The sequence below is a fragment of the Panicum hallii genome, chromosome 2, assembly GCF_002211085.1.
Source record: "Panicum hallii strain FIL2 chromosome 2, PHallii_v3.1, whole genome shotgun sequence".
Lineage (NCBI taxonomy): Eukaryota > Viridiplantae > Streptophyta > Magnoliopsida > Poales > Poaceae > Panicum > Panicum hallii.
This window is the reverse complement of record NC_038043.1, coordinates 45,898,063-45,923,372: the sequence shown is the minus strand read 5'-3', so window position 1 is coordinate 45,923,372 and position 25,310 is coordinate 45,898,063. Positions and strand designations below refer to the sequence as shown.

General features: G+C 50.0%; 4 protein-coding genes and 1 pseudogene across 5 annotated transcripts; 2 read left to right on the top strand and 3 right to left on the bottom strand.

Annotated features, from left to right (window-relative positions):
- Positions 1-8,849: 8,849 nt before the first annotated feature.
- Positions 8,850-12,612, bottom strand: LOC112879383 (probable galacturonosyltransferase 4). The gene is made up of 7 exons (XM_025943625.1): positions 12,386-12,612; positions 12,187-12,270; positions 11,639-12,051; positions 10,915-11,186; positions 10,469-10,826; positions 9,744-10,319; positions 8,850-9,466 (listed from the first exon to the last, which is right to left on the bottom strand). The coding sequence occupies exons 1-7, from the start codon at positions 12,513-12,515 to the stop codon at positions 9,191-9,193; spliced, it is 2,109 nt and encodes a 702-aa protein (XP_025799410.1). The 5' UTR covers positions 12,516-12,612; the 3' UTR covers positions 8,850-9,190.
- Positions 12,613-14,610: 1,998 nt separating this feature from the next.
- LOC112882827 lies at positions 14,611-15,729 on the bottom strand. The gene is made up of 2 exons (XM_025947977.1): positions 15,506-15,729; positions 14,611-15,300 (listed from the first exon to the last, which is right to left on the bottom strand). Exon 2 carries the CDS (start codon positions 15,291-15,293, stop codon positions 14,859-14,861), a length of 435 nt encoding a protein of 144 aa, XP_025803762.1. The 5' UTR covers positions 15,294-15,300; positions 15,506-15,729; the 3' UTR covers positions 14,611-14,858.
- A 1,041-nt stretch (positions 15,730-16,770) lies between these two features.
- LOC112882415 (pentatricopeptide repeat-containing protein At3g24000, mitochondrial) lies at positions 16,771-19,619 on the bottom strand. Of its 2 annotated transcripts, none has more exons than XM_025947469.1 (2): positions 17,394-19,619; positions 16,771-17,250 (listed from the first exon to the last, which is right to left on the bottom strand). In XM_025947469.1, the coding sequence occupies exon 1, from the start codon at positions 19,604-19,606 to the stop codon at positions 17,714-17,716; it is 1,893 nt and encodes a 630-aa protein (XP_025803254.1). In that variant the 5' UTR covers positions 19,607-19,619; the 3' UTR covers positions 16,771-17,250; positions 17,394-17,713. The 2 variants fall into 2 exon arrangements, with proteins under 2 accessions (XP_025803254.1, XP_025803253.1); XM_025947468.1 differs by having other exon boundaries at positions 17,408-19,619.
- A 474-nt stretch (positions 19,620-20,093) lies between these two features.
- Positions 20,094-20,723, top strand: LOC112882677. The gene has a single exon (XM_025947785.1). The coding sequence runs from the start codon at positions 20,260-20,262 to the stop codon at positions 20,455-20,457; it is 198 nt and encodes a 65-aa protein (XP_025803570.1). The 5' UTR covers positions 20,094-20,259; the 3' UTR covers positions 20,458-20,723.
- Positions 20,724-24,599: 3,876 nt separating this feature from the next.
- On the top strand, positions 24,600-25,174 carry LOC112881134 (annotated as a pseudogene).
- Positions 25,175-25,310: the final 136 nt, after the last annotated feature.

Sequence of the window (25,310 nt, the reverse complement as noted above, 5' to 3'; positions counted from 1 at the left end):
CCTGTGGGCGGGCGGGCGGGCTTGGAAGCGGTCAGCCTCCGGCGGCGCCGCGTGGCGTATCCTACTGGACCCGATCGTACTCGGCTACCCGCATTCCGGCGAAGGGATTCACGAAGGCATGTGCTCTGTTCGGACCTCAAGTCCCGCACTGTGTTTTCTGGCGGTGGTGGGACGCACAACCAAGTTGTCCGAGTCAAGTCCCGGAGTTTCTTTTGTCCTTGGGATTGAATACGGCGACGTTGACGTGGGCGGAGCAAGCGGTTGAGCAACCGAGTTTTAGCTAAGCAATCGTCGTGATTGCTTCGTGCAGTGGCCGGGATTTCTTTCGCTTTCCTTTCTGCTTGGGGAGAAAAGATATACCGTCTCTGACGCTGCGGGCCGCGGCCGCGCCGGGTCCGGATGGGAATTCGTGACGGCGACCGGGGAGCGCGGGTTGCTTACGAGTTAAGGAACGGTCGATCGAGGAAGACGAGGCGGGGCATCGTCATCGTCATGCACAGCGCTGCCGATCGAGTGGCGGTCGCGGCAGGGAAGGTTTATCTGACTGACGAGGACGCAGGTGGCGGTCCGAGGGAATCTGTCGCGGAGCGAGAGCAACCTGCGAACATGTTTGCTTGCATCATCAGGCAGAAATCCATTTTTCGAAATTCCTTTCTATTTTCTCCCTTGTGGTGATGCGCACCTTGACCTGCCGCGGGCCTTTGCTCTGCAAAACTGGGAGCGAACTTGATATGTCCAAGTTCCAGCTCCAAGAACTGGCTGCAGGCATGGAGTGAACTGGCGGTAGGATTGGGGACGGAAGGAATTGACTGTAGTCGAGTCCTTCATGGCGTCGTCGTTGAGCATCGAATTGGACTAGACTGTGGCTGTACACTTGTTCAGAATTGACCGAGGACGCTTGCAGCTCCATGCTAGGGCGTCTGGCGTCCTTGGCCAGACCATTCGGCCGTCACAGGGTGGTTTAGGTAAACGAGAGCCCGAGCAAGTACATGTCAAGGTGTGAGACTGTCTCCAACAGGTGATCTATCAAGGGCATCTAAATCCAAAATGGATCTCCGAAAGTATTGTTTCAGCCTCTAACAGAGTATCTATATAGAAAAATTCATTTTGCATGCTAGGAGATGCACAACCTAAATTTGAGTATCCTCTTCCCTGAAGACCTATTTGCAAAAAAAAATTCTCTTTTGAATTTTATTGTTGGAGAAGACTAAAATAAGTATCGAACCTTTTACCTGTAGTGCTACGCAAATATGAAATGCATCTTATATTTTGAGTGTTATTGTTGGAGATAGTTAAAGGGCTGTTCGTCGTACCGCGGTACCGGATGGAAAAGCAGTGCCAGTGAAAGCTGCTGGAGATGGATCAGAAACACAAGCTGGTATTGAAGGCTCAACTGCCACCACAAGATGCCAACTTGGTTTTAACTTTTGATGCGGTAGAGATGTTCATGTGTTTTCTTGATCAATTGACTAAAAGCAGTGACTAAATCTTAGTCACCTTCTGTTTGGATCAAGTGACTAAAAGGGACTAAAGTTTCAAACAAAATAACTAAGGGGTAGACTCTCTCAACTCCTCCTTTTAGCTCCTTTTAGCTCCTCTTTGGAGGCTAATGGGACTAAAACGGTTTTAGTCACTTTTAATCATTTTATTTGGAACTTTAGTCCCTAAAGTAACTAAAGTTTAGTCACTTTCAGGACATTGGATCCAAACAGACCTTTGAATTACCGGTTGAGAAATCTCATCCTGCTATTATAGAGGGGTTGCAATAAGGATGAGAACAGATAGAAAAATTCCATCCCATCCCACCCGTATTTCTATATTTATCATGTCTGTTTCCATATTTATGGAAAAATATGGAAATAGGACAGGAAGCGGGAAGGGGTCCGTATTTGCGGGATCCCATTTTTATCCGGGATGATCCCATATTGGTCCCGTATTTATAAAATTCGGAAAAGATTTAATAGGCACACTATGTATCCTCTCTTATTTCTCAAGATCAATTGGTGCCTTGATCATTGATCATAGGAAACATGAAACCTTAATCATATTTCCTAAAAATAACTTGCATAAAAGAGTGTGTAGTGTTACATTCATACGAGGTGAACGATAATTTAACAATAATGCATTCCGGTAAATTTTCGGATTCTCGCCCGTTTCCGTAATCCATATATCCTATTTCCGCTCCCGTTCCCTACTATTCCGCTTCCGCTTCCATTTTTCATAATAAAATATGGGAACGGAAATGGTCGGGAATTTTCGCGTCCGTTCCCAGCCGTTTTCGTCCTAGGTTGCAAGGCTTATTTGTTTAAGGACCTGCAACTGCACACTGCACCAGGCCGGCCGGCCGCCTACTGCAACACCTTGGGCCAGCGAAATGAAATAATGGCTGAATGAGTGGAGTTTTTTTAAAAAAGGGGATAAAAAAAAACAAAATTCGAAAAAGGGGTGCCAGTTGGAGAAATTTAGGGAAATGGGTGCCTCCCGCCCGCTAGGAGGGCGGAAAGAGGCATCCCGCCCAACCATAGGGCGGGATGCTCAAAAAAAATTTCCAGGGACCTCTTCGCGAATAAAAAACTTTTTTTATTCGCGAAGTGGTCCCTGGCAGGCCTCCCGCCCGGCCACTGGGCGGGATGCCTCCCGCCCGGCAACTGGGCGGGATGCCTCCCGGCGCACTGTTATTTCATGTGTATGTGTTTTCTGGCTTCCAAAATTCGTAACAATTCACATAAAAATCCAAAAATAGCAAAACTAGTTTTGTTAGAAAGTAGATTTCAAACTCTATAACTTTTGTTAATGGAGTTTAGTTTGAAACAAAATACTTTTACTCCTATTTTAAAACTAAGATTAAGGAAAGTTTATGCATAAATTTAGGATTTCATGCTTTGTTGTTTATGAAGTTTGGTATGACTATTCTATAAACTCTAGGTACCTTTGTGCAAAGTTTCAAACTCAAATTTGATGTAAATTTAACTTCTTTTGTCTTGAATTTTTCAAATTTGAAATGTTAACTAAACCTAATTATAACCCTTTTCTAATTAAAATCTATTGTTATTCTCTAATGTGATATTATTTAATATCTAATATATAGTCAAAGTTCTAAAACCTATAAAGTTCTAAAACCTATAATCTTATGCTCCTGGTCCATTTTTGTTATATTTTTTCTTAGATTATTTGTTTCAGAAACTATTTGAAATTCAGAATTTTTTCAAATATAAGATTCATTCGCCATACTCTTATGTATGCACATAAAATTTTAATTCAATTTTCCAAAGAAGATTACGGTATCGAAAACTCGTACGAAGATAGTTAAACGATAACGTTTGCAACGTAGAATCTAAATATTACGATAGTACAATACATGAAGCCATTTAAAATAAAATAATATGATAATGAACATTACAAATATTACAAATACATGAATCCAAATATTGTGTCTTCAGTCAATGCGGCAAATATTACAAATACGTATCTAGGTCTGATAGAATCTCAACGCAGCAAATATTACATATGAGCAAACAACGTTTAAATAAAATTACAACTAAATGATGCCTGATGACGTACTAGCACTCGATCGGCGACGTCTCCCACTTCTTGATGCAACCGGAGGTCTTCCATCTGTAGCATCACCTGTAGGGCCAGCTTCAGCACAACTGGGGCCAGCATCATTAGTTGGACAACGTTTATACGTGTGTCCAATCTGATTACATGCACTGCAGCGTTGTATCCTCGGACGGAGCTCTGACTCATCCATATCATTACGAATACGCCGTGACTGACGGCGTCCTCTCTTAACCCGTGATGATCTTGGGTCTGGAATATAGATAACAGGATTCGCTGTCTCAGTGAACGATCCAACCAAACGGAACCCATAGATCTCATACTGCCAGGTGCTAGCAATTGTCTCCTTTCTGAAGTAATGTGAAACATATATATCGACAGGATGTCCAGTATCTGCACAAGCAGCCATTACATGAGAACAAGGTAAGTGTAGCAACTTGGGCCTCATGCATGAGCAACAACAAGTTCCATCGAACTTGAGAATGCACTCCTTTACAGGAGTTTGACGCCTCATGCCATGTCGCGCCCTATCTTTAGGAGATACCTCAAACTTGAGCTCCTGTGTTCCACATTGCCGTACATGGTGTAGCCGGGCGCTTTCTGCCTTCTTAGTCATGTATTCTGTTACCTTGAATCCAAAATTTCTGTCTGGATCTCGCATGAATATCTGATTTTTATTGAACCGCTCCCGAAAGTAATCGGTACACCCGCGGACAATGAATTCAACAATTGCAACAAGTGGAAGCCCACGAACACCTCGCAGCACCCAATTGTAAACTTCGGCGAAGTTGGTGGTCATTATACCGTATCTTGCACCATCGGTATCATAAAGTAACGCCAACTGTCTGTGTTCTCACTCTCAACAAAAGCAAAAGCAACAGGCAGCAATTGATTGTTTCCATCCACTCCAATAGCTGTCAGCATTTGCAATCTATACTTTCCTGTGAGAAATGTCCCGTCGATGCACAGGATAGGCCGGCAGTGATGGAATGCGTTAATGCATGGACCCAAACTGAAAAAGACCCGCTGCAATATGTGGGGCGGACCTTCTCCTCTGTCTAGAGTTTTCAGGTCATAGTAGCTTCCAGGATTTCTCTGACATAGGACGGCCAGCATTCGAGGAACATTATCATATGCAGCCTCGAACGTACCAAACCTCTTCTCCAACACCTTTTGTTTTGCACCCCACGCCTTACTGTATGAGATGGTATACTTGTACTTTTCCTGAATGTACCTGATAATAGACTTTGGTTCATATGACAAGTTCTCTACTATCGCCCCGTACATCTCATTTGCGATGTATTGCGACGTGAGGTTGCGATGGCTCTTCTGCACCCCAGGCAAATGACAAGTGTGCTGAGTGACAATGGAGCATTCCCAATAATCTTTCCATTTACCCTTGTAGGCATGCACCCGCCATGGACAGCCATCCTTCACACATACCACATCGTACTTACGAGATTTGCACTCGACTGTCTTAAACTCTCGCATAAGAGAGAGAGACCAGCACTTAACAGCTTCCTTCACCTCTTCAATTGAGTGGTACCTTGCACCCTGGATAATTTCATTCTCCCTGCAATCCGAAGGCCAGCTACATCCGTCATCTACGACAAGATGACTGAAGTCGCTGCTTACCCAATCTTGAGGCACATCATCGTCATCATCAGACGAATCGGCATTCATTGCTTCATCCAATTCACGTTCTTCGTCTTGCAGCTGTTCAACAATAAAGGGTATATTCTCCCCCTCATCAGCCACGCATTGAGGTGCTGCGGTGCCACCTGCCTCAATGTTTGCCTCCTCGACTTCTTCATCAATATTTTCATCCTCCGGACCAGCTTCAATGTTTATCAAAGGAGGGTTTTGGTGCACACTGACAAGGAGTACCAGTGGCCACTGCCAATGACTTGCATTTTGCAGATAAGTTAGCCAGTCCTCGTTGCTTGCAAGTGGCATAAGCTCCCAGATCAAAGCGTGAGTGGTACGATTTATGACGCATTGAACACTCACAGTGTGTGTCTCCTGATTAATCATTAGTCCCCTCATTAACCAGTTGCATAGGGATTCAAATGTCCTCTCGTGCGGTCTGGTAATTCCTCTGACCGCACAGTTGAATTCACTTAAATCTACCCCATTCGGCCCATAAATCACATTTCCTTCTCCGTAATATATACTGAAAATACCCTTCTCGGAAGACATATCTGTCAATCATTAATAAGCTAGTTATACTACATATTAATACACAACGAACGACGATCCTAAATTTCAGCGACTCTCAGATTATATTTTACAGATTCTAAACTATTCAGATTATAAATTATACTAAAAACAAATGAAAATACTAAAACTATTCAAAACATAACTACTCTAACAAATATTTCCTAAATTATAGTTATTTTCAAGTACTTATATGGCTAGAACGAGAATATACCTCAAAATCGACGCGTGGACAGGGCTTCGCCGCTTCCTCTTCTCTCTTCCTCTTCTCTCTTTCTCTTTTTTCTGATTTTTGCTGGATAAAATGGCATTTTTGGAGCAGGTTGGGGCTTAAATAGCCGGTGGGGGGACCTCCCGCCCGACCAAAGGGCGGGATGCCTCCCGCCCGCTGAACGGGCGGGACGCGTGGGGCCCGGGACATCCCGCCCTTTGGTTGGGCGGGATGCCCTCCCAGGGACCTCTTCGCAAATAATTTATTTGCGAAGAGGCCCTCGGGTGACATCCCGCCCTCTGGGTGGGCGGGATGTCCCGGGCCCCACGCGTCCCGCCCGTTCAGCGGGCGGGAGGCACCCATTTCTCTAAATTTTCCCAACGGCCACCCCTTTTTCGAATTTTAATTTTTTTTTATCCCTTTTTAAAAAAAAATTCGTTGTGGGGGCTGAGCTTTGGGCCTTTTCCCGGGCATTTCTCGTCTTGGTAGATCAAGCTGACGCATAAATCCAGTGGGCGGTGGCATGTACTACAAATTGTGGCGAAAGGGGCTGCAGCGCTATTGGCAGTAGCGCTTTACGTACCAGATTCGACTCCTCGTGAAGTTTGTCTAAAATTTAACATGCTGTACTTCCAGTAGGTAATATTTCCATCAAGAGCGAGACGTCTGTACTGACTTGATTAATCTCAAAATTTGCCCGGTCAAATTTTGAAAATGCTCATAGAGGTAAGATTTGCATACGTGTGTTTATACAGGGTGAGTGTATATCCGCTGTGAATGTCTGAGTTGAACCGTGTATTCTTAAAAAAAATTTGTATTATAAATTGGTAAAGTTTCTTGACGACCAGATTTAATAGTGCAGTAAATGACTCGCAAGATGAAATTGACAAGAGGAAACAAAGATTGACGCGACGATCGAACAAACTAAGCAAAACTAACCTTCGTTATTTCCTCATGATAATATGAGCGAGGCAATAGACGAGATCACGAGACTAATTAAGAAAAATTAACTCAGAGGCGCATCACATTTCACGAGATCCTACAAATCCACTTTAGCAACCGCCACCTCCGCCGCAGCCACCACTACCGCCACCTCCGCCGTGGCCGGCACTGCACCCGCAGGCCCCGGCAGCAGCAGCACCGCCCATGTACGCGGCCGTGTTCATGCTTGTTCTGTCGGCCACCGTCCATGACGACCTCGCCGTACCATCGCGGCCGGATGGCTTCGCCTTCAAGGCCGCAGAGGGCTTCTTCTTGGCGAGGCGGTCGTCGCCGTGGGAGCTGCGGCCGCAGATGAAGACGGCGAACAAGACGATCCAGATGGAGACCACGACCATGCATAGGCTAAAAGACACAACGACGACAACCTAGGGTGCCTCTGTGCCAATAATACTGCCTCTGTTCAAATGCCTAGGGTGCAAATTGGCAGTGGTGGAGCTAGGATCGAGGGTTAGGGGTGCTCTACTTTCCTTCTTCCTCCTCCCTCCTCTCCTTCCTTCTTCTTACTTCTTAAAATTTTCTCCTTCCTTCTTTTTTCTTATCAAAATTTGTAGGGGGCTCGGGGGGCTTCCATGAGCTCCCTGCACCCTCCGAATCCATCCCTACAAATTTGTGACCCTGCACCTAGAGATAATTAATTCACACCCCTACAAATGCACATCCATGAAGTCTCTTCGATAGTGTTGGCCAAGGCCCATGAGTAGATCTGCATGCATGCGTAGCTGCGCATACGAAAGAAACTAGAGTTAAATGGTAGCGGAGCAATTTTACCAAAATTCGGTAGCAATCAGCAAAACCAAATCCTTTACCGACAAAAATCGCTCAATGGTCATTGGCAAGCTAGTTTTGGCGTTTAGCACAGAGCTAAATTGAACAACCCCTTAGTCAGAACTCAAAATATCTCACTAAAAGAACTGTTTTATTGGAGGAGTATTCCTGCCGTGGAGTTGCTGATAGAGCTGTAGGCTGCAGCTCCGACGGCTGCAAGCCGCACCGTCGCCACCACCCACCATGTGGTTGGCATGAGTGCGTGACCTCTCAACCTCAGACGGCGAGGCCGCAGACGCGCTTGACGAGCGGCGGGTAGGTCGGGTTGAAGGGGAAGCCGGAGAAGGCGTCGACGACGCACCTGTCGCCGATCCTCTCCAGCACCGAGCAGCACACCCTGCTGACGCGCACCTGCAGCCCGGCCAGCGAGCGGAGGATGTCGTCCACGCAGCTCTCCGACGCCAGGATGGACAGCAGGCCGCCGCCGTCGGCGGCACGACGGGCGCTTCCTTGGGGTCGTCGTCGCCGTCGTCGAAACTAGGCAGCTTCTGGAGCCGCCGGTGCGGCGCCGCGGTCGCCACGTGCGCCGCCGTGGCGCTGACGACGGCGAGGGCGAGGCACAGTGAGAGGGGAGCTTTGTTGGCGCTGGTCATGCTGGCTTGGAGCTGGGGGTCGTCTGCCTCTTGGCTCTGGCACTGTGTTCTGCAGTGTGAGCTAGGGAGAGGGTTGATCCTTCAGTATTTGTAGCTTGGGAGGGAAAGGGTTACGAATGGATTCGATGGGAACTCTCGAAACGGGCACGGGTGTTATTATGCTGTTGTGAAGTTACTTTTGTCTGAAGTGTGTAAATGTTCTGATGTTTATTCATCTGCATCGGTTTTTTTCAGTAACTGCAAAAAATAACAATGCTCCATTGATGTATGCATTCACATATAAACGTATTAACAAACAAACAAATTCATGAAGGAAACAGGTTTGGAACTGCTGTTAATTCTCTCGTTCCATTGGGTCATTGTTGATACAAGGTGTGAAGTTGCAAGACTTAAGAGAACCTTTGCATCATACAGATAACAGATCATACGGTGGATGCATCAAATTGAAGCAGTGGAAAAGGGGTTCAAACTATATTATAACGTGGCTCCTTACCACGAAGTATTTCTGTATTTGTGAAAGAATCTTACAGGGGGTTCCACTCATACAATCAATAATTAGCTACCATATTAGTATTTATAAGTACAAAAACTTAATATGTCTGCGTGGCTCCTAATCATTTTTATGATCCAACCCTACCACTAACCTGCCTGCTTGCACCTTTACAACAGGAAAGAGATCAGTTAAAGAATTAGTGCTCTAGGCAACTTAAAATACCCAGAACACAAAGAATTGATCTACGAAATAATTAGAAGAAAAGATAAATCATACGCCACTATTTGCTATTCAGGGATTTATATTGCACTCCCGTAGAAACACTTGGTTGAAATTGACATGTGTCGACCAGTATTTGCGGTATTTGGGCAATCCAATCTCAAGCCAGGGTTTCAGATTTCCATTGTAGTGGATGACAGCCGCCCGCCTGATATCCCTTTCGTTGACATTTGGATTGTACCCAAGTCCCAACTGATGCCAGAATCGATCAAGAGGGAAAGTACGGTTCCAGAATGTTACAAGGCCAGCAGGGAGGGTACCGAGCTTCCACAATAGCCTGTTCTCATTCTGCAGAAAAAAGAGTCGTGAGTGAAACATACAAGATAAGATGGCATATTACATTAAAGAATGGCAAAACCCTACAGGAGTGTTCTTGTGCATCAAAATCTAGCAGCAAGCCTACTAAGATACAGGCTGCACAATTTTTGTGAAGTGCCAGATAGCAAATTTATAATGTGCATTAGGCCGTTAATTAACAATTTCAGCTCAAGCACTTTAGTGCATATTTTAGAATAGCATGGGAACCAGAAGCATAATTTCAAATGTAAAGCTCACAAATGCTCACCAGCTTCTGCCAGGTATGGTAGACCTCGGTGATGTTTTGCTTTCTCCACTCAGACAAATCAAACATGTTCATGCCATATGCCCAACCACATGCATGTGGATCAAAATTTTTGGCAATAAGAGGATTTGAGAAGTTGAGGTACTTATCAAACCTATGGAATGTCTCTCTACAGGTCTCAACAGCACCATTAACCTTGCCTCTGAGATCTACCAACCAAAGTGCAGTTAGGTCCCGCTGCACTACAGTATCATCATCTAGAAATAACACCTTGTTAAGCTTTGGGAAGATCTCAGGGAGATAGAACCTCAGATGGTTGAGAATCGACAAGTATTTGGGGTTCCGAAACTTAGGATTTTCGTCAGGCCTAGCATGCCCACTTCTGAAGTAGTAATCAATCATAAACCGGGATTCCAGCTGCTTCAGAACTGGACTGTAGCTTGAATTTAACCATGTAAACTCTTCAATGTTCTGAACCTGAATAGCAGCTTTACCCAACGGATTAGCCAGGAACCACATTTTCATCGCAGCATAATTAAGCTTATCTGTCACGATGTGGAATACATGGTCTTCTGGTTTCTGCATCAAATATAGCATAGAAAGATTAGTGGTGAAAATGGTTAAATCGACTAGAATAATGCACATATAAGAAGTTGATTATTGATTCACAGTAATTAGCCAGCCACCTATTTGGCAACTTAATATCATTCAGAGGTCAAGTGGTATACCTTAGCATGAAAAAGAGTTGAGTTAACAACCACCGCAGCAGCCAATACATTGTCTGAAAACAAGGCATAGTGATAGAGTTTGGGGTCTTCCAGCTTTTCCATATATGGAAAATGCTTATTCTTTGAGTTGGCGAAATAATACTCATTTGTAAGCCTCAGTGTAAGGCAATGGAGACCCTTGGGTAGAGATTTTGCTGCTACTTGCGCTAGATAGTTGGCTTGTCTTTTGTTTGAATCGAGTTGCTCCTCCGTTGAGTGAAGGACTGTACGAAGCCTGTTCACAGCACCTGAGCAGCTATCATGAATTTTCCTGACTTTCACAAGTGTCTGTTCCATTGCTCTAATTTTGCTGTGGACACTGTTGAGACAACAGGAAATAAGGTCAATGTTCAGTTACAATAAAATGTACCGAAACATCAATCCTAGTACAGTAGAAGAGAATGTACTTCCGAGGTAGCTGCCGATCACTAGTCGCATCACCTAGTGCACATTGTATATCTCTCATCCGTGCACGGAGCTCTCTTGCAAACCCATGATTGCCTCTAGAAGTAAAAAACCCAAGATATGTCTTTGCTATTGCCAACTGGTCCTTGATGATGTGAACTGTAGCATCTGGTGATGTTGTGGATTGACCAGTACTTCTGTTTGTTGTGTGATGAGCAGAACTACTGTTACTCAACCTTGTTTGATGGTCCCTAGAGGTAGTAGCATCTCTAGTCTGTGAAGATACTTAGAGCTTTAACATTAGATCAAGGAAAAAAACTGAAGTGGAATAACAAATAAAACTGTGATTGTGAATGATTACATTAGCTAAAGCCTACAGATAGCACCAGATAATACGATACTCATTCATACAAATAACACTAAGCAAGAGCTTTCAAACAAAGTGACAAATCGGCAATCCACAGACAACATTTTTACCTACAATGCCTTTGAATGAAGTTTCTAGGTTCTAGCTAACTTTTGAATGAATGGATACAAATAACACTAAGCAAGAGCTTTCAAACAAAGTGACAAATCGGCAATCCACAGACAACATTTTTACCTACAATGCCTTTGAATGAAGTTTCTAGGTTCTAGCTAACTTTTGAATGAATGCAGGCAATAAAAGTAAGAGATACTTCCAAGGAAACATAGAGAAACAAATTGATCTTCCGCAATAAACTTTACCTGACTAGAAGATGAATTCAGGCTTCCAGTGGCGTGCATTCCAGAAATGATGTTCTCCCCTGCTCCATCTGACCCATCCTTGTGCTCTGCATCAATTGAATGCGGCAACTTTATCCCAACCTCTTTTCCATTCCGCACTACAGCATCCTTGCCATCCCCCGGTTCACCAAATCTATCCGCACTTCCAACCACTTCCCTTATCACGCCACCCTGTCCCAACCCTGGGTTGCCATTCCCCTCAACAACCGGGGCATCTTCATCATCTGCGTTTCGTGACTCGGGCTCCTCCCTCAGCACAATTGCATCAAGCTTTCCGGACGCACGGCTCCTACTCGCTGCCTCAACTGCTTGCCAGTGATCGGTTGCAGATAGCACACGGTTTTTGTGCTCCCCAAGCCTCTCAATTGTCAAATCTACAAAATGCGAAAACCATCCATCTCCGTACCATTACACGATCCGGAACAGCCAGAATGCGAAAAATTTGCTTCGCGAATCGCGAGATGTGGTCCAACCGAGCAGGAAATGGGGGATAGAAGACATGAACTCACCTTTGGCGAGGGACACCCCGGACGCAGCTATCTGCGGCCACACCAGATTGGGCGCGTCCTCCCGATCGAACGCGCCGCTCGCCGCTGCGGAAACAAAACAAAACAGAACACAAATCCGCACCCATCAAGCACGGAACCTTCCCGCATTGCCGAAACCACACGCGGGGAGAGAGAGAGGGGCCAGGGAATGGGAGCGCACCGGTGGAGTCCGGGAGGTGCGCGACCGAGACCGGGGAGCCCCCGTAGAGCACGAGGGGCGCGAGCACCGACGCGAGGAGCAGCAGGAGAACCGCGCCCCGGCACCGCCGCCGCCCCCGCAGCACGGCCATTCTCCGCCAGCGCCGGCGAGCCTACAGCCGGAGAGACGCCGCCGCCGCCGGAGGGGGCGGGGGTGGGAAGGGAGGGAGGGGCGGAAGGGGGCGGGGGCGGGGGGCGGTCGCTTTCCGGTGGGGGAAGGCGCTTATTTTTTTTCTGGGTCCCCCGACGGGGTTTGGGCGTCGGCTTGCGCGGCCGCCGAGTTTCCGGGGCCGCGCCAGTGGTGGGGTGGCGAGGGGGGTAACGTGCGAGCGGTGCCGCCAGGCGCGTGACACCCATGCGACGCGAGATGCCTGCCGCGTCGTCGGTTTGCCGGGCCTCGCTTTGTGTTTTTGCTTTATCCAACCCGATCCACGGTGAAACGCAGCAAACTCGCCAAGAATTCTACTGGTTTTGAGAATTCGATTTGAAGTACGGATTCGAAACGAAACTTAGAGATGCAGTGAAATTTGAATCCGTTCTGCTGCCGCAGGATCTCGTGCCGGCCTCTTCACCAGCAAGCGTCGCGCTGCGGTTTCAGTTCGCTTCGAGCGATCTCTAGTAGGCGCGTGGTTGGCAGGTTCTGGTTGGCCGGCCCTCCTCGCGCGCTGCCGGTGCCGGCACACGAGCGCGGGCGGCGTGGGCGAGGTCGAGCTCTGCTGCTCTGGAGCCGCGAGGGCGTGGTCCTCGCCGCCGGTTCGGTTTGAGCCGTGGGGGCTGCCGCGATAGCCGATGGCACGCGTGCGTGCGTGCGGCATGGTGGTGGTGTACCTGCGTGGTGTGGGTGAGCAGGATGCGACGAGCCACCGGCCTAGGGACACTTGCGTGACGCCACGCGACGCCGCACGCGGATCTACTTGACGTCCCAAGCAAGTATCGTAGTTCCAGGCTGTGTGGTGTCTTAATTCGTAAGCAAACACCTTATGATAGCATTAGTTTTTTAAAAAAAAGGAAAAAGGACGCGAGCAAACTTCATTCGTCTGACTGAAAATTGAGGAGAGGTTCGCCAGCATGGTTTTTCACCATCTATTTTCTATGTGAACACGTTGACTCGTTGAGCAAACCACATGTGGACATGCATTCCAAACGTTAGGACTCGGTGGGCTTACCTGCTTACTCGACGCCGAAACAAAATGCATCTTCTTAAGGAGGTATGGAGGTAGGCTCACATGTGTGCTATGACATTAGAACACTACGTGCACGTTTGAAAAATGGCTCTCGATCGAAAGAGGAGCTGATTACTCAGAGTTAGCTTTTCGATACAGATTGCATAGTGGAGTAGTGGCAGCATGGTTCCTAGAAGATATGCAAGCTAACATTTCTTACTGTTTTAGGAGAAGGACATGGGCAAACTTCATGTGGTTTGGCTGGAGACCGATGAGAAGTTGGCGAGCATGGTTTTGGCCATCCATCCTCCATGTGAACACATTGGCTGGTGAAACAAACCATGTATGGATGTTCCAAACATAAGGATTTAGTTGTCTCACTTGCTTCCTCAGTGTTGAAACAAAATGCACTTCTTAGGAGGGATATGCTTGTATACATGCTATGGCATTCACTAGTCTACATATTTTACAGCTTTTGAAAGAGTAGCTTTTTGACCCAGATTGCAATGTGAACTCTAGCATGGTTACTAGAAAATGTGTCAGTAACATTTCTGTTCCGCTTAACAAGTTTCCCCTCCGAAAGAACAACTAGAAGAGAGTGACAAACAAAAAAAAAATACCATTCGTTTGAAGATTCATGCTTTACATTTATAAATTCTCATCATCTTTTAAGGTTTTTATGATGGGAAGTATATATATTCTATTATTCTGGATGAGGGTTGCTACCCATCATGGTGTGTGTGGCTAGAAACAAAGAAAAAAGAAATAAGGAAAGAGACGGTCTAAAAAAAGGATTTTATCAGTATGCTTCATCGCTAGTGAATTTTTAGGAAAATCATCGATCGTGATTGGTGAGGTGGGTTGAAAGCAGAGCATGAGGTGGGGGGTAGAAGCCATGCTTGAAGAGAAAAGGGCTGAGAATTAGGGTTGTGGTTTTGTGAGGCTATATTCTGAAGGGTTAGAACTAAAATCTGGATAGATAAAAATTAAAATGTTTCTCTTTTGTCCAAAAAAAAGGTTTTGAATGATAACTGTACAAGGAACATAAGGGACATTGGCAAGAGAAGAATCACCACATGACCATGGTTTTGTACACGTTCCTGATCTTACTTGAAAATCCTAATCATCACCACCCGCGGTCCCCACACCGGTGCCTCGCGCCACGTCAGCGTCACGCGGCTGATGATGGGGCGCCGTGGTGCACTCAATGCCACGCGGGCCTCATCCCCGGCGCGTGCGCGGGTGGGGTCCTCGGCATCCGTCCACCCCCACTCACGCGGCCGACGAGGCCGGCCCGCGGCGGGACATGAGCGCGGAGCGCCAGACCGGGTCCACCTCGCCGTCGGCGGCCGCGGCGAGCCAGGCGTCGATGCCCTCGAGGAGCGCGCGCTTGCTGGGCGGCGGCGACACGAGGCGGTCCCCCGGAACGCCGATGGCCGCGGCGCCGCCGTCCACGAGCGAGCGGAAGAAGACGTCCCGCAGCTCCCACCCCGCGGCGCCGGCGCCCGCGCCCGCGGCGGGGGACACGCCGAGCCCGCCGCGGCACTTCTGCCACGGGAACTGGAACACCCCCGGCGGCCGCCGCGACGCCTCCCCGGCGTCGTCCGCCCCCGCCGCCTCCTCGAACGGGAAGTCCGCCGGCGCCGCGCCGCCCTGCTCCTCCTCCTCCCTCGCGCGCTTCGCCTTGCGCTCCGGCCGCCGATCCATGCGCGCACTGCACCGCATCAGAAATCCAAGATTCAGAGAGAGATCATCCGTGCGTGCATGTGGGTCACGTACGATCGACTTCCGCCTCTCGGTTTAATTCCAAGATCAGCCACTGCACTGTGCTTTTTTCTTGGATGGAATGCATGCCGCATGCAGGAGGAACCAACCAGCTACAAGAACAAGAACCCTTGCCATGAACGGACGCTACGTACCTGAACCTGAGACGGGAGGGCAGAGGAGAGGAACGGGGCTTGTTGAGAGAGAGAGAGAGAGAGAGAGAGAGAGAGAGAGAGAGAGAGAGAGAGAGAGAGGTGTCGTTGTGGGTATACGAGGATCGGAGGAAGAAGGGTGCCGGGCTAGCTGGTCTCGGCCTCGGCGCGGGGGCCTAGCTAAGAGGGCGAGCGTGGACGGGCGATGGAGCGTTTTGCACGCACGCCACGCCACGGCAAGCAAGGCTCGCGCGCGGCTGGCCGGCCCATATTAACCGAACCGAACTGTCCCCCTGGAGACCATGCCGATCTCACTCGCAAGCGCACAAGCACTGAGCGCGTGTACGCACGTGTACCCATCGAACATTGCTGGCCAGTTCGCGTGCGCGCGGCTGCGCTGCCACGGACGAGCTCTAGTGCGCGCGCGCGTGTTTTCCGCGCCGCTTGCCTTGCTGGAGCGCTTTCTCTCCCTTTCTCGGGCAGTCGGGCGGGGTTAGCAAGCAGAGACGCGCCGGACGGGGACGGGATCGCGTGCGACCGGCGACGGCGAGGCGTGCGCGCGCGTAGGTGCCGCGACCCGGGACCGGGAGAGGGGATCGCCGCGCGTGCCCAGGAAGGGCAACAACAAAACAGGGCGGCGCAACCCGCAAAGTGTCCAGGCAGTGGCAACAGCCCGACGAGACGCGACGCGGCGCGGCTGAGGCCGGCAAGCATCACGTTCGCGTGCGCGCGGGTCCTCCGGCGCCGCTCGCCCTCCCTTTCTTTCCGGCCTCCACGCTCCACGGCGGAGGAGATGCATCCAGCACCCGGCCCCCGCAGGCTTTCAGCGCAGCGCGACTCAACGGCAGCGCCGGCCTTATCACAGAACCGGTCCGGTACTCCACCCCGACCCCACTCAGCGACCGGCCGATCTGTTGCGATGGGATCCAGCACGATCTGGTCGACCTGTACCGTGCCAAATTGTGCGAGAGCACCCTCAGTCCTCACGCAGAAAGGCACTGCTGAAACCTGGCGTCGCTCGGTCGTAGGACGCAACTTCGGAGTGCGCGCCAGCGACTTAGCGGAAGGATGCCCGATCTCAGGAGGTACCAGACCAGCCAGCGGTGTGCGTTCTGCGGCGATGAGCTGAGTGGACAATAAGAGAGTTAGCGATGGTTCCTTTCCGCCAATTCAGCACGACTATCTTCCTCAGATCTGTTCATGTAGCAAACAAAGGGGAAAGGGACACGGAAATTACGAGTTTGCAGCTTGTCTCAATGGCAACTTGAGGTCTCAAGAAAGCACTCAAGTTTTTCTTCTTCAACTGAAACTTCAGAGAGCACAACCGCACATCACGCAGAATCAACATGCAACGATCACGAAATTGTGCAGGTGTGCGACGCCCAGCTCCTACAACACAGGACCAGAGATGTATCTTTCTCTTCCCCTAATCTTCAAGTTTGATCCGCAGCAGTCACAAAATTCTCTGATACAATCATCAAAGGAGCTTCTTTCGTTTCTAAGAGGGACTCATCCATTGGCCTTGCTCGTCTCATCCATTGGATCAAAACAGAACGGCTGCGACTGATTGAAGCGTTATGCCCCTGGTGTGAAAGTGCCGATTTCCTGATACACTAGCCTGCCATTTGCCCGAACTGCAACTGACTTCAAAAGAGCTGTCCGATGGCAACTCAGCTTGGCAGGTTTTACCCAAATAGGCAGCAGCCTCTATAAAAATTAAAAAGGCATGGATATTTCATCAATATAATCTGAAATGCAAAAAAATGCAGCATTGTCAGCTGTAGCAATGCGTAAGTAGCAAAACAATTTTGTCACTGTTGCAAACACATATCATCTTGCAAACTACCTGGTTTATATCAACACAGCAAAATGGATTCTAGGAAAAGGGTACCTGAAAGAAGCTACCTGAAGTGCGTTTTTCAATCGAAGAATCACAGTCCTGAGGCTGCATCGCGACGAATTCCCATGTCCCTTGCAGGAACCCATATGCCAGTTAGCTGAAAAGGACAACAAGAATTCATTTCTGCAGGAGTCAGTTCCCACACATTCCTCTTAAGGGCTGCAGAGCAGTCTTCATCAATCAGAAAGAATACATGGGTTCATCATGCCGCCTTGCTCACTGTTAATGCATGAACCCATAGCCAACAAGCAAAATGGATGAATGGATAGCCTGTCATTCTGAACACACATATATATACAAGAGAATCATAATCACCAGTAATCTCCACAAGAACAAGAACCATTGCTGAAATGGTGGAATCTATTAGTGTCCCTCACAATAATCTCTCTCTTGAAAACTTTGGAGACATAATTGAAAGCAGAGTGGCAATCCCCACATATCCTAATGTTCTTCATGATCCGAATCGTTGCCCCTGCAGGCATGTTGATCAGTGCAAATGCAAGTGCAATCTTCTCACTATGGTACTGCAACTTTGTCGCCCTCTCTTGTTCGTTTATGTGCAGAAGCACATATTCTGTATTGGGAATATATCCTGCTTTTCTAATCCTCATGTTTATCTCTTCCCACATCCTATATATCTCTGCTGCATTTGGATGGGTATCATCATCTGCCACAAACATGTGCACCGAATTCTCAATCTCAACCCAACTGCATGCAGGCTCCTTCTTTACACCAGTTGCCTTCATCATCTTCCTCACTCTAGCTGCATCATCCCACTTTCCTGTGGAAGCATATATGTTATACAACAGCACAGGTGGACCAGTATCATCTGGGTCAAGTTCAAAGACATGATCAGCAGCAAATTGCCCTATTTTAGCGTTCTTATGCATTCTGCATGCCCCAAGCAAGGCTCCCCAAACAGCAGCTGTTGGTTTCATGGGCATTTTAAAGACAAAGACCAGAGCTTCATTCAGTAAACCAGCTCGACCAAGCAGATCAACAAAACTAACATAATGATCGATCTCAGGCTCCACATTGTAGTCCTTCATCATGTTAAAGTAGTGCTTTCCTTCCTTAACCAGGCCTCCATGGCTACAAGCAGTCAAGACTGAAAGGAACGTTATATGATTAAGCTGAATGCCACATTTCCTCATCTCCTCAAAATGGGCAACTGCTTCCTTTCCAAGTCCGTACTGTGCAAACGCAGTCAGCATCGTGTTCCAAGTGACTAGATCCTTCTGATCCACACGGTCAAACACCTTTCTTGCATCAATGATGCTCCCAGACTTTGCATACATGTCAAGCATTGTGTTTCCCACAAAGGCAGTCAGTTTTTCTCCAGACTTGATCATATGTGCATGCACCCATTTCCCCTGCTCAAGAGCACCTATACCAGCAAGGGCAGAGAACACGCTCGAGTACGTAAAATGTGTCGCCTCAAACGCATTCCTCTGCATCCCTGCAAACGTCATCAACGTGTTCTCCCCTTCCCCCTTCCTTGCAAACCCAGCAATCAGTGCGTTCCAAGACACCGCGTTCCTCGAGTCCAGCCGGTCAAACACCGCAACTGCCATGTCCATCTGCCCACACCGCGCGTACATGTCCAGAAGCGCGCTCCCCACATAGACATTCTCATCCCAGCTGCACTTGAGGGCAAGCGCGTGTATCTGCTCCCCGACCCCGCGTTCACCGCAGGCACCGGCCGCCTTGAGGAGGCTGGCGAACGTGAACCCGTTGGGCTTGGACCCCGCCTCGAGCATGCCGGGGAGCAGGGCAACGGCCTCCGCCGGCATGTCGTTCTGCGCGTACCCGGCGATGAGCGAGGTCCAGGAGACCACGTCCCGGCCCGGCATCCCGTCGAACACGCCGCGCGCGTCCGAGACGGCGCCGCACCTGCAGTAGAGGTGGACGAGCGAGTTGAGGAGGAAGGCGTCGGCAGCGAGACGGGAGCGGGACAGGTGCGCGTGGACGGCGCGGGCGCCGGCAAGGCTCCTGGACCGCGCGCACGCGGTGATGAGGGACTGGTACAGGCGCGGGGTCGGGGCGAGCTCCCCCGCGTCCACGAGGTCGAGGGCGCTGAGGCACGATGGCGCGGGGATGGCTGCGGTGGCGGCGGGAGTGGCGAGGTGGGAGGCCGAGGTGTAGGGCTTGCTGGCCCGGCCGGGGAGAAGGCGCTGGAAGAGAAGCTTGTGGTGCTTTCTCATGGTTCATGGAGGTGGCGGCGGGAGGCGGAAGCTGAGATTGAACTGGCGCGATCTTCGTGTGTTGGTGTTGGGCTGTTCCTTTCAAAAAAAAAAGATGGGGCTGGTTGGGCTTGCGTGGTGGGCCGTGTCATGTTGATGAGGGAGCCGAGAGGTTTATTTAGTTCAGCATTAGAGAGAAAGAATTAGAAGGAATCCCGTAGTAGGCCGTGCCACGTCCGTGGGCCGAAATAACTGTCCATGATCCGCGCGAGTGAAACGGAGCCCGCTCGCGTGCGGCCCGTTCTCTTTCGGCCGAGAAATCGTCGCCCCGAAGCCAGCCGCGGCCGCCGAAGCGTCGCCCCCACGGGACGGGACCACCACCACCACAGCACCGGCCGCCAAAGCCACATCCGACGGGACGAGCGCACCCGAATCGATTCCCCCCCACCCGGCCCACCTCGGCAACCCAGCACCAGCAGCCGCGCCCTTTATAGCCCGCCGGCGCGGCCGGGCACGTACGCCCAGACCGGACGACCCGACCGCTCCCCAGTTCCCGTCCCGAGCGAACCCAAGCCAAAAGGCAAAAGCGCCTCACCCTTTCGCGAGCGTCTCGGCACCCCCTTCGTCCCCGCGCGCGGCGAGAGGAGAGAATCAGGCGAGGGCGAGCGGAGAAGATGTGCTGCTGCCCGAGTAAGGCGTGCTGCATCTGCACGCTGATCGTGCTGGTGCTGGTCGCCGTCGGCCTCGTCTTCGGCTTCGGCATCTACACCCGCGGCTTCCACAAGCTCACCAGCAACATCCACCTCGACGATCGCCACCCCGGCGGCTCCTTCCGCGCCTACGGCCACTTCGCCCCGCCGCCGCCGTACTGAGAGGCCGGAGCACCCCGCCTCCCCGAGAGAGATCTACTGGGGCTTGCTCGCCGGGCGACTCGATTCGTTTCGGCCGCCTCCGCCTCCGCCGCCGCCGCTCTCCATGGAGTAGTTGTTAGTTGGGCGCCATCCGCCGCGCCGCACCGCATGTAAAAAGGGAAGGAATCCTGGGATTTGTTTACTCGCTGCATTTTGGTTTCGAACCGGTCGATTGGATTGGCTACGAGTGTCATTTGATTTGTTGAAGTGAGAATTGATCATCCTGATTGAATTGCTGCTGATTTGTGATGATTGGACTCTAAAAATTACTATGCGGGATACTACTCATTTAGGGGGAATAATCCTTCCAGATACTACTAATGTGATTAGTTCCTGATTGATCGCCCAACCGTTTAGGGGGAATAACCCGTTTGGCGATCTGCTCTGAAATTTTTGTGGGCAGTGTGGCGCCGCTCACGCCATGCAACATGTGTGGGTTTGGCAGCCGTGGCACGCGAACCCACGAACTGCCTGGTGAGTGCGCGGGCGGCAAGCGCTCGCTTGCCAGAAAAAGTGGAGTGCCGTTTACGCCAATCCTCTCATGCCTGAACCTGAGTGAGTTTTCAACAACTGCTCCTCCTAAATGATGCTGACTGATGAGTGGAGTCGGTGGTGAATCCAAAAGGAGGTCCCGGTTGGACGGCACGTTCCGCTTTATTGGCAACGGTCGCATTAGGCCTGTTGCTGGTACGCCCAGCAATCTGCCGGCCAAATGCCCAGTGCTGCGGTGGCTGGAATTACGGCTAACCATTTCTACTCTTAACATAATCCACCCCTTTTCATCTTTAACTGTGAATGTATAACCATTTCTACTCTAGCATAAAAAATGCTGTTAGACATTACTATCAGTTAAAGTGTCACTTTATAGATCACGCTGAAGGATCTAAATTATCCCAGTTGCTCTTGTGGGCTTCTTCCCATACTCCAACCATAGATCGATATGCGTCCATCAACACCGACACGCGTAGACCGGGGCACGCACACCTGTGCAGGCATGTTGCATACATCATGTACCCCCTAACTTGTCCCGCATAGGTAAAAGACTAGCTAGCTCAGCGTCACTGTAGTCGCTTGAGATCAGGCTCGATTTCTAGTCAATCTTTAACTGAGCACGTGAAGATCTAACCTCTCAAGGTAACTTGCGATCTTTATTTCCAGCCGTAGGCCTAAATATTTTAACAAGACTGGCCAGAGTATAGTATGGCAAAGGATTAAGAACAAGACCATTTAAAATATGCAAACTTGGGATGACATGATACCCTTATACTAATAGTTGCTATCCCAAATGAGCAGGTGTTGAATGTTAAAAAATAGTAGGTGTTGATTATTTTTCTTTACAGATGAAAATAACTGTTTCCAGGGTGCTGTCATCCCTGATTACTAGACGTTCCTATTGTTCTAAGATGGCAATCACATTTTCAGCAAGAAACGAGAGGAGGACATTCTTGATTCTTGGCTCTCAAGATTTTGAGCTATTGTTCATCTAGATCTAAGTCTTTGAAATCTCCTCTTTAAATCAGTCCATACTATTACATGGCGTTCCACATGTATGTCACGACTCTGCGCCATGCCGCTTCATTAGACATTTTGTATCCACAGTGCCCTTATGCAATTTATCATTGCATTGTTCTTTATGCTATTTCTGGCAAAGAATTCAGAAAATAAAAAAAAGGATTAAGGGTGTGATTAATTGAGCTGTGGCTTTTGAAAAAATAGGCATAGGCTGTAGAAAATCTGCTGTGAGGTGTGAGATACGAGAAAGTAAAAAAACGTTTGGTTGGGCAGCCGCACCTTTTGAGAAAAACTGTTAACCGAACCCCACGAACCCCACGTGTAATCCACGGCCCAAACACTCAACTTCCACCCCCCCCGACGAGCGGGTCCTGCTTGTCAGCATCTCCATCCTCCCGAGCGCGCGGTGGAGAACAGCGCCGGGACCTCGGGGTGTCGCCGGAGGCCGGCGGAGCAGGTCTGGGGCCCGGGGCCGCGGAGGCTCGCGCCGGCGGCGCCCTCGGGGCGGATCTCGCCCTAGGGGCGAGCCCATGCTCGCGGCGGAGCTCGCCCCCGCGCCGGCGGCGCCTCCCGCGCGGGAGCTTGCCGGCAGAGGGACGGGTCGGCGCGGGGAGCTGCCCGTGGCACGCCGGCGGAGGTGCGACGGGGCGGGACAGGACGGCGCGGGGAGGACGGGCGAGCGGCCGGCGGGGAGGGAAAAAATAAAAGAAACGAACCGGTACAGTGGTAGTGCGGTAGTTTCAGGGAAGAATTGGATTCGACAGCCGCTAAAAGCATACTGGGATGCTGCGCGCTTTGTACTACTGTGGCAAAACCTCTTGTGGGACAGGTCGTTTGGTTGGTTTTGAAGTTTGGGCGTGTTCGTTTCCTGGGGTCTAAAGTTTAGATGGGTCATATCAAAGAGAATCTTGTCATTTAGAAGTATTAAATAAAGTCTAATTACAAAACTAATTGCAGAACCCCAGGGCTAATTCGCGAGACGAATCTAATGAGGTATATTAGTCCATGATTAGCGGATGATTACTGTAGCATCACTGTGGCAAATTATGGATTAATTAGGCTCGTTAAATTTGTCTCGCGAATTAGCATCCATCTGTGCAAAAAGTTTTGTAATTAGACTTTATTTAATACTTCTAAATAACAAGATTCTCTTTGATGTGATGGGTCTAAAATTTAGAGGGTAGGAAACGAACACACCCTTTGGCTGGAAGCCACGTCCCCCAAAAATCCAACCAATCGGAAGCTTGACTTAGACAAACAAATCCATTTATAGGTGTCAAATGACATTGGGTGAAAATGAAATCTATCAAGATACGAGATCCACCGGCAATTTTGCATATGATTTGGATCTTTCGTATCTCGCCAACAGTGTTATAGTCAATCTGCAGTTCGACTTCATCCCCAACTAAAACCCTTCTTCCCGATTCCGCTCCAAAATCCAACCCTCGCATGTAGTTTTGATTCAAATAATCGAAGATTTATTGCTAATAATCAGTAACCACGATCGCCTCGTGGCAGCCCTTAGCATGCACGTAGTCGCGGAGCTCCTGCCCTGCGATCCCGCGTTCACCGCCGACTTCCCCCGAGGCCCCAAACAATTTCCGGCGCCGCGCGTCTGCTTCACGCGAGGAACGGCGACGGCGCCAAGCAATCGCGCGCCATGAGCTGCCCGCCGAGGAACGACGGTGTGAGGGTCAAGGGATGATCCGTGCGCTGGGACGCCGAGCTCGGGCCCCACGACTGGATCAAGACGAGCCGCTTCACACTCGGAGGCTGCCCATGGTATTCCGATCATCATCCAATGCCCCTGTAAACAATAGGAACTTCATCATCCTCTTACTGGCACGCACGACTGATGAGTCCTCCGGAACTGTGAAGGGAGCTAGCCGTGCTGAGGCTCCACACGAGTACCTGCGTGAGGCTGGCTTCGCCTCCATCTCCGTCAGCGTCGCCAATCTCACTCGCGATCCGCCAACACGGACATCTGACCTGAGTAGGTTTCAGGGTCTCGTGAAATCTGTCACTACTTGATTACCTCCCCTTTTACACCGGAAATCTCAGCTTGCTTTTTTACGTTTGGGTTGAAATTGATCTAGATCGTCATCGTACCAATCACGGTGTCATATAGGCTGAAGCTGGCGTTGGTGCCGATCGAGTTCATCAACTTCCAAATAAGAAAGAATGCAAGTAAGGAATTCATTTTCAATATATGGCATGACATGACATGGTATTATAAAGAACATAAGGTCTCGTTTGGCATAGCTCCTCCAGCTCGAGCTTCATTCACTGTAGCGTCCTATAGCGCTGTTGTAGCATGAAGCAGGAGGAGCCACGTTTTCGAGCTTCTCCCCGCGCGGTTGGCTGTAGCATCTCGTGGTTCGTTTTAGCTTCTTGTTACAGTGCAGCACAGTCCCGCACAGTACCGCGCTACTGTAGCGCGAACCTGAAGGTCTTCAGGCAGAGTGGTGCTAAAAAGACCCTGATAAGGAATGTAAGGAACACTAGTACTACGTCCTTCCTTTTTAAAAGCTTTTTCTTCTCAATAAATACTGCAGGGCGCTCCTCCAACGTCCTCATGGCTATCCTCCCAGATGAGGACCGGGTGGCGGATGGAAGCGCAGTCCGCCGGCCTCTCGCGCATGCTCAGCGAGGGCATCCTCAGCGACATCGTCGTCAACGCCGCCGGCGGCGGTGGCGGCATCAGGGCCCACCGCGCCGTCCTGGCGGCGCGCTCGCCGGTGTTCGCGACCATGTTCTCGGCTTCTCGCACGGCCTCCGGGAGACGACGGAGTCCGCGCTGGACATCCCGGACATGTCCGTGGGCGCGTGCCGGGCCTTCGTGGGCTACCTCTACGGCGACCTGCGCGGGGAGGAGTTCATGGCGCACCGGGGCGAGCTGCTCCGCGCCGGCGACAAGTACGACGTCGCCGAGCTCAAGCGGGCGTGCGAGGAGAGCCTGCTGGACGGCGTGGACCTGGACAACGCGCTCGGGAGGCTGCACGCGGCGCACCTGTACGGGCTGCCGATGCTCAAGAGAAACTGCATGAAGCTGCTCAGGGATTTCAGGAGGATCTACGAGCTCCAGGAGGATTTCCACGAGTTCATGAGCACGGCTGACCCGGATCTCGTAGCTGAGGTCAATGCGGATTTGCAGGCGAATAACTGAGGATGACAAGTAGCCGATTGATGTACCAGTACTACTACTAAGTAGGTCCTAAAACCTGACTGTACTTGATATTTCAGGAAGATTTACGAACTCCAGGAGGATTTCCATGAGTCGGCGTCACATAAAGTCTCTGAAA